Source organism: Dipodomys ordii, unplaced genomic scaffold (genome assembly GCF_000151885.1).
Source record: "Dipodomys ordii isolate 6190 unplaced genomic scaffold, Dord_2.0 Scaffold54, whole genome shotgun sequence".
Classification (NCBI taxonomy): domain Eukaryota; kingdom Metazoa; phylum Chordata; class Mammalia; order Rodentia; family Heteromyidae; genus Dipodomys; species Dipodomys ordii.
The window spans coordinates 3,637,150-3,647,610 of NW_012267270.1; the positions used below are offsets into that span (position 1 = coordinate 3,637,150).

General features: G+C 58.2%; 2 protein-coding genes across 3 annotated transcripts in view; one reads left to right on the forward strand and one right to left on the reverse strand.

Annotated features, from left to right (window-relative positions):
* Positions 1-6,151, forward strand: part of Pc (pyruvate carboxylase) — a 111,310-nt gene extending 105,159 nt beyond the window's left edge. Inside the window, exons 13-23 of the mRNA XM_013020888.1 lie at positions 1,506-1,650; positions 1,949-2,038; positions 2,130-2,351; positions 2,867-3,023; positions 3,457-3,697; positions 3,788-4,037; positions 4,173-4,417; positions 4,507-4,686; positions 4,760-5,008; positions 5,262-5,402; positions 5,482-6,151. Coding sequence (XP_012876342.1) covers positions 1,506-1,650; positions 1,949-2,038; positions 2,130-2,351; positions 2,867-3,023; positions 3,457-3,697; positions 3,788-4,037; positions 4,173-4,417; positions 4,507-4,686; positions 4,760-5,008; positions 5,262-5,402; positions 5,482-5,730 — 2,169 coding nt within the window. The 3' untranslated portion in view covers positions 5,731-6,151. The remainder of the gene's footprint in view (positions 1-1,505; positions 1,651-1,948; positions 2,039-2,129; positions 2,352-2,866; positions 3,024-3,456; positions 3,698-3,787; positions 4,038-4,172; positions 4,418-4,506; positions 4,687-4,759; positions 5,009-5,261; positions 5,403-5,481) is intronic.
* A 1,897-nt stretch (positions 6,152-8,048) lies between these two features.
* On the reverse strand, positions 8,049-10,348 carry Rce1 (Ras converting CAAX endopeptidase 1). Of its 2 annotated transcripts, XM_013020841.1 has the most exons (5): positions 10,152-10,348; positions 9,506-9,673; positions 9,324-9,395; positions 9,007-9,069; positions 8,049-8,695 (listed from the first exon to the last, which is right to left on the reverse strand). In XM_013020841.1, the coding sequence occupies exons 1-5, from the start codon at positions 10,207-10,209 to the stop codon at positions 8,460-8,462; spliced, it is 597 nt and encodes a 198-aa protein (XP_012876295.1). In that variant the 5' UTR covers positions 10,210-10,348; the 3' UTR covers positions 8,049-8,459. The 2 variants fall into 2 exon arrangements, with proteins under 2 accessions (XP_012876295.1, XP_012876296.1); XM_013020842.1 differs by lacking the exon at positions 9,007-9,069.
* Positions 10,349-10,461: the final 113 nt, after the last annotated feature.

Consider the following 10,461-nt stretch of genomic DNA (forward strand, 5'->3'; position numbering starts at 1 on the left):
GGGGCCGGGGCGGCGCCGCTGCCACGCGTCGCCCACCCAGTTGGGAAACATGGGGAATAGCATCTCCCACGGCCTCCGTTATCCTTGGGCTACCTGGGGCCCCCCGCCTTCCGTCCTCCCTCCAGGCCTGATTCTTGGGGGGCAGGAAGGGGACTGGTGGCCAGGGAAACCGGACGCGGGATTCTGGCCCTGGGCCGGCTGTGCGCCTTCGGACAAGTTACTGAAGCGCCGCAACCATTTTCTCCTGAGGACCGAGGGGCGGGCGGTGGTCGCAGGTGTTGGCGCTCAGGGAAGAGGAGCCCGCGGCCCCCCGCAGATGAAGCCGGGCCGATTTGTAGTGAGAGGTTGAATCCTAGTCCGTTCAGCGCTGAGGTGCGGTGACCACGGTTAGGAGTTTCTGCTGGGAGCCGGTGGGCTGCTTCCTGCCCAGAGCGCCCCGGGCAGAGGCCACAGGGGCCAGGAGAGGAATAATGGGAGGAAAGAGTCAGCCGGCCTCGGAACTCTTCCCTTCCTGCAGTTCTGGGCTCCCTACCTGGCTTGACTGATCGTTTCCCTTCTCCAGGGGCATGTTCGTGTCTAGGTGAAATATCTGTTTCTTTAGGGAAGGGGTGCTAGGCTCAGGGTAGGTAGAAGGGAGGGCTGGGCCCAATCTGTGGGAGGCTGGTAGAGAATGCACCCTTCGCGGCCCAAGTTTCCAGGTGATAGGCGCCCCCAGGCTCAAGGGGGTGCCTGCTGGGCCTCGAGTTCCTATTAAGGGTTCCAACAGCACCCATGGCTGGGTTACGCCTGGAGGTGTGTCCTCCATGTTGCCGTTCTTAGAGTCGGAGCAGTGTGGCCTCTCCATCTGGGCTCTGGCACAGTGCCGCCCGCCCCAGGCCCCCATGTGCGCTCTGGGATTCTCACCCTGCCAATCCCGGAGCACACTGAGGCCCAGCACCCTGCCTCTAGCAGTCTCAGCGGGAGGTGGGGGGAGGCAGACAAACCACACACGATGAGGACACAGGATGGACCTGCTCGGAAGGGGACCACTGAGCTAGCCCTTCAAACACGGGCAGGAAGACCTTGGCAGGCAGGGCAGAGGCGCGGCGGCCTGGCTAAGGGTGGCTCCGATGCTGCTGCTGCCCATGAAGATGCCCATGGCCAGTGTCACAGATGGCGGGCAGTGGGGCTTTGGAGTGTAGATTTTGGTCACTTGGTAGATGGCGAAGCGCCCACTGGCCAACGGGAGCTGGGCTTGCTGAGCTCACATGAGAAAGAACAAGGCCGTTCTGGTCCTCCAGATGTTTCTAGACCCTAGAAGAAGCAAGAAGGGAGTGGCATTCAGCACATACTCGGGTGAACCAGGATAGCGAACCTGTACCCAGCCTCTGGCAGCTTAGGGGACTGCCAGAACAGGGGTGGGGGGTTGGGGGTGAGGGAAGTCGGGGAGCACCTGCAGCCCCTTCCGTCCTCCCTCCCCCACCCCTGCTGTGTGGTAACACCGTCCTACCTGCTCTGTCTCGCAGACCAACATCCCCTTCCTGCAGAACGTGCTCAACAACCAGCAGTTCCTCGCGGGTACTGTGGACACCCAGTTCATCGACGAGAATCCTGAGCTGTTCCAGCTGCGGCCTGCACAGAACCGGGCCCAGAAGCTGCTACACTACCTGGGTCCGCCCACATCCCCCCCCCCCAACACTGGCTTCTGCTTCCAACCCTCAGCCCTGCCCTCCTTCTGGTCCTGCAGACCCCTTGCTCCTGGTCGTAGAGCCCCTCTTTTCCATCCACATGGCCCTCAGTAGGTCTCTACTGCTTGGACCCAGGAGGCTCCTTTGGAGTGGACTGGGACAGCTGGAGGACCGGGTGTTCTGGAAGAATGTCCCTCTCCCTGAGCCCACCTACCCACACTGCGGCCCTCACCTCTGCCTCTGCGCAGCCTGCCCTGACCCACTGCTGGCTCTCTCCCCAGGACATGTGATGGTGAACGGCCCCGCCACGCCGATCCCTGTCAAGGCCAGCCCCAGCCCCACAGACCCTGTGGTCCCAGCAGTGCCCATAGGTAGGTGATGCCCATTCTTCCAACTCAAGGGGCAGAAGGGGCAGCTGATGGCCGCCTGCAGGAGGCACATCAATGTCCTTGTCTCTCCTAGGCCCACCCCCAGCGGGCTTCAGAGACATCCTTCTGCGAGAGGGGCCTGAGGGCTTTGCTCGAGCCGTGCGGGGCCACCAGGGGCTGCTGCTCATGGACACCACCTTCAGGGATGCCCACCAGTCCCTGCTGGCCACTCGTGTGCGCACCCACGACCTCAAGAAAATCGCACCCTATGTTGCCCACAGCTTCAACAAGCTCTTCAGCATAGAGAACTGGGGAGGTAGGCTAGAGGAGGGGGGGACGCTGGGCAGCAGAATCAGGTACCCACTGGCCAGCCCCCAAAGCCCAGGCCGCTGGGAACTCAGAGAAGCTGGTGATGGGAGTGAGAAGCATCAGGGCCTGGTGCTCACTTGCTCCACAGACGCCAGCTAGGAGCAGCTCAACCAGGCCTGGTGTTGGGCCTGAGGCCGCAGAGCTGAGCCTCGGGCACTGCCCTGAGCAGCTGTGGGGGCAGTAGGAGATGTGGCCTGTTGCTTGATCACCACGGGTTCATCACCGCACAGAGAAGCAGGGAGGACCTGTGGGCTCTAAAGGTAGCACAGGGAGAGCCCAGGTGAGCCAGAGCCGCCCTGAGCGGCAGCACTGGGAAGTCAGCGGGGTTTGGTGTTGAGGTTATGAGGATCCTTGGAAATGAGCAGGGGCCGGAGGCTCAGGCCGCAGGAGTGCAGGGCAGAGTAGTGCCAGGGCAAATACGGGATGCGTGACCCGTGACCCAGCCCCTCCGCCCCTGTGCAGGAGCCACGTTCGACGTTGCCATGCGCTTCCTGTACGAGTGTCCCTGGCGGCGTCTGCAGGAGCTCCGGGAGCTCATCCCCAACATCCCCTTCCAGATGCTGCTCCGAGGGGCCAACGCGGTGGGCTACACCAACTACCCTGACAATGTGGTCTTCAAGTGAGCAGACGCGGCGTCCGGGGCCCAGTGGGCACCAGGCCACCCACAGTGGCTCAGCACCAAGTCCGCAGAGCCACCCCGTGCAGGGCATGCTGGGTGGCAGAACCAAAGGGTCCTAGCTCTATCTCTGTGGGCAGTGGCTGAGCTCTAGGGGAGGGTGTGCTAGGCTTCCGGTGCAGGGCGGGTGTGGAGCGCAGGCCTCGGGACTCCTCCGTGCTTTCCTTCATGCTACTCACGTGCAGAGTTTGGGCTGATTCCCTGGTCAGGGCAGGCAGGTGACCAAGTGGCAGGTGACCGGTGCAGCGGCCAGCTCTGCCCAGTGCCTCTGAGGCGGCCTTGCCTGGCCCAGGACACCCACACCCTTGTGCCCCACACTCCCTGGCTGGGCCAGGAGGAGCACATGAGGCTCACCCCTGCCTTCTTACCTGCTCAGGTTCTGCGAGGTGGCCAAAGAGAATGGCATGGATGTCTTCCGGGTCTTTGACTCCCTCAACTACCTGCCCAACATGCTGCTGGGCATGGAGGCAGCGGGCAGCGCTGGGGGCGTGGTGGAAGCCGCCATCTCATACACGGGTGATGTGGCCGACCCCAGCCGCACCAAATACACGCTGCAGTACTACATGGGCTTGGCCGAGGAGCTGGTGCGAGCCGGCACCCACATCCTGTGCATCAAGGTGCCCGTCGCTTCCCACTCGGCCCTGGCCCCCACCGCAGGCATGTGTCAGGCCCGTTTTTACCATCTTCCTCCTCCCCACTTTCCCTAGGACATGGCAGGGCTGCTAAAGCCAGCGGCCTGCACCATGCTGGTCGGGTCCCTGCGGGACCGCTTTCCTGACCTCCCGCTGCACATCCACACCCATGACACGTCGGGGGCAGGTGTGGCAGCCATGCTGGCCTGCGCCCAGGCTGGGGCTGATGTGGTAGACGTGGCAGCTGACTCCATGTCCGGGATGACGTCACAGCCCAGCATGGGAGCCCTGGTGGCCTGTGCCAAAGGGACTTCCCTGGATACAGGTAGGAAGCCCGCAGCCATGCCCTTCAAAAGCTGCAAACCACTGCCAGTGCCAGCACCGGCACACGTGGAATCCAGATGCCTTGCGTGGGTCCGGGGAGGGGCTCAGGAGCCTCCTGACACCGGTCTGTCTGCAGAGGTGCCCCTGGAGCGCGTGTTCGACTACAGCGAGTACTGGGAAGGGGCCCGGGGGCTGTATGCAGCCTTTGACTGCACAGCCACCATGAAGTCCGGCAACTCAGACGTGTATGAGAACGAGATCCCAGGGGGCCAGTACACCAACCTCCACTTCCAGGCCCACAGCATGGGGCTCGGCTCCAAGTTCAAGGAGGTCAAGAAGGCTTACGTGGAGGCCAACCAGATGCTGGGTGACCTCATCAAGGTGAGTGAGGCCCCATGCTCCTACCTGGCACAGAACCCTGAGCATGCTTGCCTCCTGGCACCCTGACCTCCAGAGACCCTTCTCCTCAGGTGACACCTTCCTCCAAGATCGTGGGGGACCTGGCCCAGTTCATGGTGCAGAATGGGCTGAGCCGGGCAGAGGCCGAAGCTCAGGCAGAAGAGCTGTCCTTCCCCCGCTCAGTGGTGGAGTTTCTCCAGGGCTACATCGGGGTTCCCCACGGAGGGTTCCCTGAGCCCTTCCGCTCTAAGGTAGGCAAGGCCCAGTGAGGTGGCGGCCCAGGCTGCATGCAGGAGGCGGCTGATCCTCTACTTCGCTCCCCAGGTGCTGAAGGACCTGCGGAGGGTAGAGGGGCGGCCTGGGGCCTCCCTGCCCCCTCTGAACCTGCACACGCTGGAAAAGGAGCTGGTGGAGAAGCATGGGGAGGAGGTTACCCCGGAGGATGTGATCTCGGCAGCCATGTATCCGGATGTCTTTGCCCAGTTTAAGGACTTCACTGCCACCTTTGGCCCCTTAGATAGCCTCAACACGCGCCTCTTCCTGCAGGGCCCCAAGATTGCAGAGGAGTTCGAGGTCAGTGGTTTTGGAACTTCTCTCTACCTCCACAGCCCTGCCCCACCCCCCACCCCCAGGCCCACAGTGCTCCTTCACCTAGTCTTGTGAGCTTCGTCTTGTGAGCTTCAGGAGGACCCTTGGGAGACCAGGAGCTAGGCTCCCAGAGGGCCAGGACAGAGGGCTTCTCTGTGGAGAGATCCTCTGTGGAGAGGTCTGGGCCTGCTCCTTCCTGACTTGCTTCCAGCTTTAGTCCCCCATGTTCTTCCTGCAGGTGGAATTGGAACGGGGCAAGACACTGCACATCAAAGCCCTGGCCATAAGTGACCTCAACAGGGCAGGCCAGAGGCAGGTCTTCTTCGAACTCAATGGGCAACTGCGGTCCATCCTGGTCAAGGACACCCAAGCCATGAAGGTGCGGCTCCCCGGTGGCCAGCCAGGTGGTGGGGATGGGCCAGAGCCAGAATTTCATGTTCCCTCTGCTCTGTCTGCAGGAGATGCACTTCCACCCCAAGGCTCTGAAGGACGTGAAGGGCCAAATCGGGGCACCCATGCCTGGAAAGGTGATCGATATCAAGGTGGCAGCAGGGGACAAGGTAGCCAAGGGCCAGCCACTGTGTGTACTCAGCGCCATGAAGATGGAGACTGTGGTGACTTCGCCCGTGGAGGGCACGATCCGCAAGGTCCACGTGACCAAGGACATGACATTGGAAGGGGATGACCTCATCCTGGAGATTGAGTGATCCTCCCCAGACTGACAGCCTGGCCATCTCCACCCCAAGCCTTCAACAGAAGCTGCGCTGCTAGGGCAGGCCCAGGCCAGTGAGGGCCTAAGGGCAGGAAGGCCTGGATCTGGAGGTCCTGTACTCCACAGGACAGCAGCCATTCCCTTCAGCCATTTGTCCTTTCCCCTGGCGGACAGACATTCACATTCTCATCTCTTGCCAAATAAGGGTCTTCTCATGAAGACTGCAAGTGGAAGAGGAGGAGGGCTCGGGCCCTTGGGAGGTTTGGGGGACCCGCCTCCTGTGGGGGTGGGGAAGACCTAAATCCAAGGTCTTGGAAACTTTGCTCAATAAAACTGGCTTTCCCCTGCCCTCCACACTGGGTCCTGTGCTGCCCCCAGCCCAAAGGCCCAGGGGGCAGGGCTGCCTCTTAATTCTTCATGGACAAGTTATGTATGCATGTGTGCTAGTCCAGGGGCTTGAATTCAGGGCCTGGGCACTGTCCCTGAGCTGCTTTTGCTCAGGGCTAGCGCTCTACCACTTGAGCCACAGTTCCACTACCAGCTTTTTCTTAGTAGTTTATTGGAGGAAACAAGTCTCAGGGACTTTCCTGCATGGGCTGGCTTTGAACCTCGATCTTCAGATCTCAGCTTCCTGAGTAGCTAGGATTACATATGTGAGCCACCTGTGCCCAGCTGTCAGCTGGCTTTTTAAATTCCTTCAAGGGTAGCATAGATGACAATCACAGCTCTGGTTTTTGCTACTACCAAGGGCCCATTATACACACAGCCCAAACAGGACCATAGGCTAGCGACAGGCCAGTGCTTGGCACTTACCGGACGTATGAACTCCGTCAGGGAATCAGCTTTCACCCCTCTTGACACCAAGTCACAGGAGGGTTAGGTGACTGCCCAAACCCCCACCCCTAGAGCAAGGCATGGGGAATCCAGGCTGTTGGCAAATTCTGCTTCCTAGCCACAGTGGTTTACTTCTATTTTTATATTTATTTGGAGTCTTTGCTATGAAGCCCAGGCCAGCCTAGAACTCAGGATCCTCCTGCCTCAGCCTCCAGCATGCTGGTTTTCTTACAGAATGTCCCATTGTGCCCTGCTTGCATTCACTTTCTATAACCTGGGCCCAACCTCCCACCTCTGGCTAGCTCAGGAGTAAATGGAAACAGGCTAAACTGGGCAGCAGGAAACGCTCAGGGGCAGCAACACGGCAGAGATGGCTTCTGGCACTGGATTTAAGGTTAGCACTAGATGAAGGGTCACCCCTGCCATCCCCACAAACCTGAGCAAGCCTCATTCCCTCGCCTGCTTGGGGCAGGGACAGTAATCCTGGCTACAGTTTTCCTATACACTGCCATGGGTGAGCGATGAACGGCAAAGGTGGGTAGAGTGGGTGGAAGGCCTGAGTCTTCTAACACACAGCTTCTACACAGTGGGGGAGAGGGGAGCCCCCCAGGGAGGCCTGCTGCATAGAGCTATGCCACCAGGGCCTAGTGATGCCAACATGGGGGCGCCATTGTACATCCACTGTCCTCTCCTTACATACTACCTCAGAGTTGGCTTCTGGGATGTAGAATGGACCTTAAAGGGTGTTGTTTCAAGAATTTAAGAGCAATGAGAACCATCCTAGGGCTGGGAAGATGGCTCAGTGGTAGAGCGCTTGCCTTGCATGCTCAAGGCCCTGGGTTCGATTCCTCAGCACCACATAAGCAAAAAGAAAAAAGCCGGAAGTGGCGCTGTGGCTCAAGTGGTAGGGCACTAGCCTTGAGCTGAGGGACAGCGCCCAGGCCCAGAGTTCAGGTCCCATGACCAGACCAAAAAAAAAAAAAAGAGAACCATCCTAAAAGAACACTACTAAAAGAGCCCTACTCCAACGGTACTACTTTGCAGAGTTCTTGGGATGCTGCCTGTTCTGTTTTCCTCCAAGAAACTCCAGTGGCCCCAACTCCTTTCCCACTCTAGGCCTATCTATTCCTTGTGTCTACAGAAGCCAGGAATTCCTGGGAAAGTCCTTCACCCTCCTTAGGACAGAAGCTCCATCATCAGGTTCAGGCTACCCTGATCCTGGTATCCAAAGTACATGCCCCAAGATAAGCTGAGCCTCTCTGGTCACTAACAGTCTCAGACCCACCCGCTCTAGAACTTCAGGACGACTCAGAGGTTGAAGCCACGGCCTTAGCAGTCAAAAGGCCCCACCCATTCCCTACTTTTGGAACTGCTTAGAGGTTAGTGTTCAAGTTTAGCCAGGAAAGGCCAGGCACACACACAGTCCTGCTCCATGACCCCGAACAGGCAGATCACCAAAGTCCAAAGCCATGTTTACCCAAGTTAAATCTCTTTAATATCCCAATACAAAGTCCCAATGCAAAAAGACAATGAGAAAACCCTGGGAAGTTTGGAGGAGGGGTTTTATAAATCACCCCCTCCCCAAGCAGCTTTTCAGAGGCAGAGGCTCAAAGAGAAGCAGAGGTCCAAAGTGAGGGCTACAGTGGCTCCTGGGATTTTCCCATCCTCTCACTCTGGGTTGCTCCTCAGCTCACTCACAAGAGGGGCTGCACCCTCTGACGATTTGCTCCTTCCTCATGGTCCCTGGAATTCCACTAGCTCTGGCTTCAATCCCCTACAAAAATTCCTGAGATCTCGGGGACCTCAGCCAGCTCCGCCCATGGTACCCCCTTGATGGGGAGGGGCTGGAGAGTCTGAGAGAGTTCACTGGAGTGTACGCAGAAGTGAAGGTCAGGAGCATAGAAGAGCCTCTGAGGCCCCTGCCCGCTCCAAAAGCACACAAAGGGGAAGGCTGCCATAGAGCTTGGGGTCCGTGAGGGGCTGGAGCAGAAGCAGAAAGAGTCCCACGCCCAGGGCATAGCCTGCCAGCAGGGGCCGCCTCTGTGGATGCTCCAGCGCTGCACACACAGCAGGGAAGCCCATGTAATTGCAGAAGGAGTGACAGAGGACTGGCCCAATCAGATGTCCTGAGGAGAGGAGAGAGCATTCGTGGAGAAAACCCAACACCCCCTCTGGCTTTTCCAGGGCTGGAGACCCTCAGGACCTCCAAATAGGAGCTCAGCAACATACCACCCATACCCACCCATCCACCCACACATCTGTGGTCTCTGCTTCCTTCCACCTCTCAGACCTCTCCAAACTTAGGGTCATGGTTCGGCTTGACTCAGGTTGTGGTAGGGAAAAAAAAACCAGGATTGTCACTCTTAGAGCAAACGGCATTCCCACTCTCCCACCCATTCCTGAGCCCCTGACGACCCAGGAGAGACTGAAGACCAACCTGTTCTGATGAAGAGGAAAGCAGTGTAGGCACCGAAGACGGCTGTGTAGGAGAACTGGAACGCTGGAGACGGGGAGGCCACGAGTGACCACACCTGCACACGCACCCTACCCCAGCACTGCACACCCAGAAGCCATCCTTTCCCATAGGGCAGTGGCTGTCTGCCCTACCAACAGCTGCCCTCTGCACCCCAACTCCCATGGCTGGTAGCCCCTCCAATTCTCAATCCTCTATTTTGAGTCCTCCGCAGTGGCTGCAAGGGGCACCCACACGCACTCCAGCCCAGGACTGCCCCTGGCAAGCTCTCCAAGACTCACCTGCAGACAGGAAAATGCTTCCCACACTGCTCTGGCGGAAACGCAGCTGCTCAATAATGTGGTGAAAATGGGCTGGGAGGAAGGTGAGAGTCACATCATATCCCTCTAGGACCACCCCCATCTTAAGACCAATTTTCAGCCCTCATGCTGGACACATGTGAGCAGAGCCATGTTAGACTCACCGACTCCAAAGAAGAGCGGGCAGGTGAATACAGCAGGGCCCAGGCCTGTGCATGGTGCTAACATGGGCAGCATACAGGCCCGGAACACTAGCTCCTCTGTCAAGGGTGCAATCACTTGGTTTCGAAGCCATCGCATGTCTGTGAGGCAGCGAGCCCAGGAGCGAGGAGCTAAGGGAGCAGATTCAGGACAGTGAGGGACTAGCTACTCAACAATGAGACCCCAGAAACCCCTCTCCCACAAGTTTTCTCAGGCCAAATACAGGTTTGGCAGTAATACTCCTGAAAATGAGAGTGGGGAAGGGAACAGATTATTTATAGGACCAGGGTAGAAGACCATCTTGAGTGGATCAAAAAGGAAGCAGGATAGCCTGGTGGTAATCTCTGGGACATCAACATTCAGTAAGACCAGTCTGTTCCGGGAAAGCCAAAGGCTGGGGAAACAGGGAATGAAGCTCTCTGGCCTGTGCTAAGTACTGAAGAGGTGTCAGGGGCTTCACTGAAAAACTCTTAAGAGGCCACCTGGTAACACAATTCCATCTGATAGAGAAACCCAGATATCGGTCCTGATCACACCTTGAGCCCACTGACTCCTCCCCATTATTCTGGAGTATCTGTGCCCACATTTCACTCAACCTTGAAGACTCACTCAGGACAACCTTCAATCCATCCGCCAGATCACACGGACAATCCATAGAGAGCTGCATCAGTGGACCCAGGAAAAGGATCTAGGAAGAGGAAAACAGCAGATGCCAAAGGAAAGACTTTCATCATAGTCGATTGACCTTGTTAAGACTTTGGTCCTTGATCATCCTCATGACTTCAGGTTTAATCCCAGGATTTCCTATTCTTTTTGGTCGGGTCATGGGGCCTGAACTCTGGGCCTGGGCGCTGTCCCTCAGCTCTTCAGCTCAAGGCTAGCGCTCTACCACTTGAGCCACAGCGCCACTTCCGGCTTT

What these genes read in the sequence shown, in the direction of transcription:
- Rce1 (XM_013020841.1), bottom strand. Translation starts at nt 10,209, where the DNA reads ATGCAGCTCTCTATGGATTGTCCGTGTGATCTGGCGGATGGATTGAAG. An exon ending in AAGCATTTTCCTGTCTGCAG is followed by an intron (nt 9,070 to 9,323) that starts GTGAGTCTTGGA and finishes CCCCGTCTCCAG; the next exon opens with CGTTCCAGTTCTCCTACACA. An exon ending in TTTCCTCTTCATCAGAACAG is followed by an intron (nt 8,696 to 9,006) that starts GTTGGTCTTCAG and finishes TCCTCTCCTCAG; the next exon opens with GACATCTGATTGGGCCAGTC.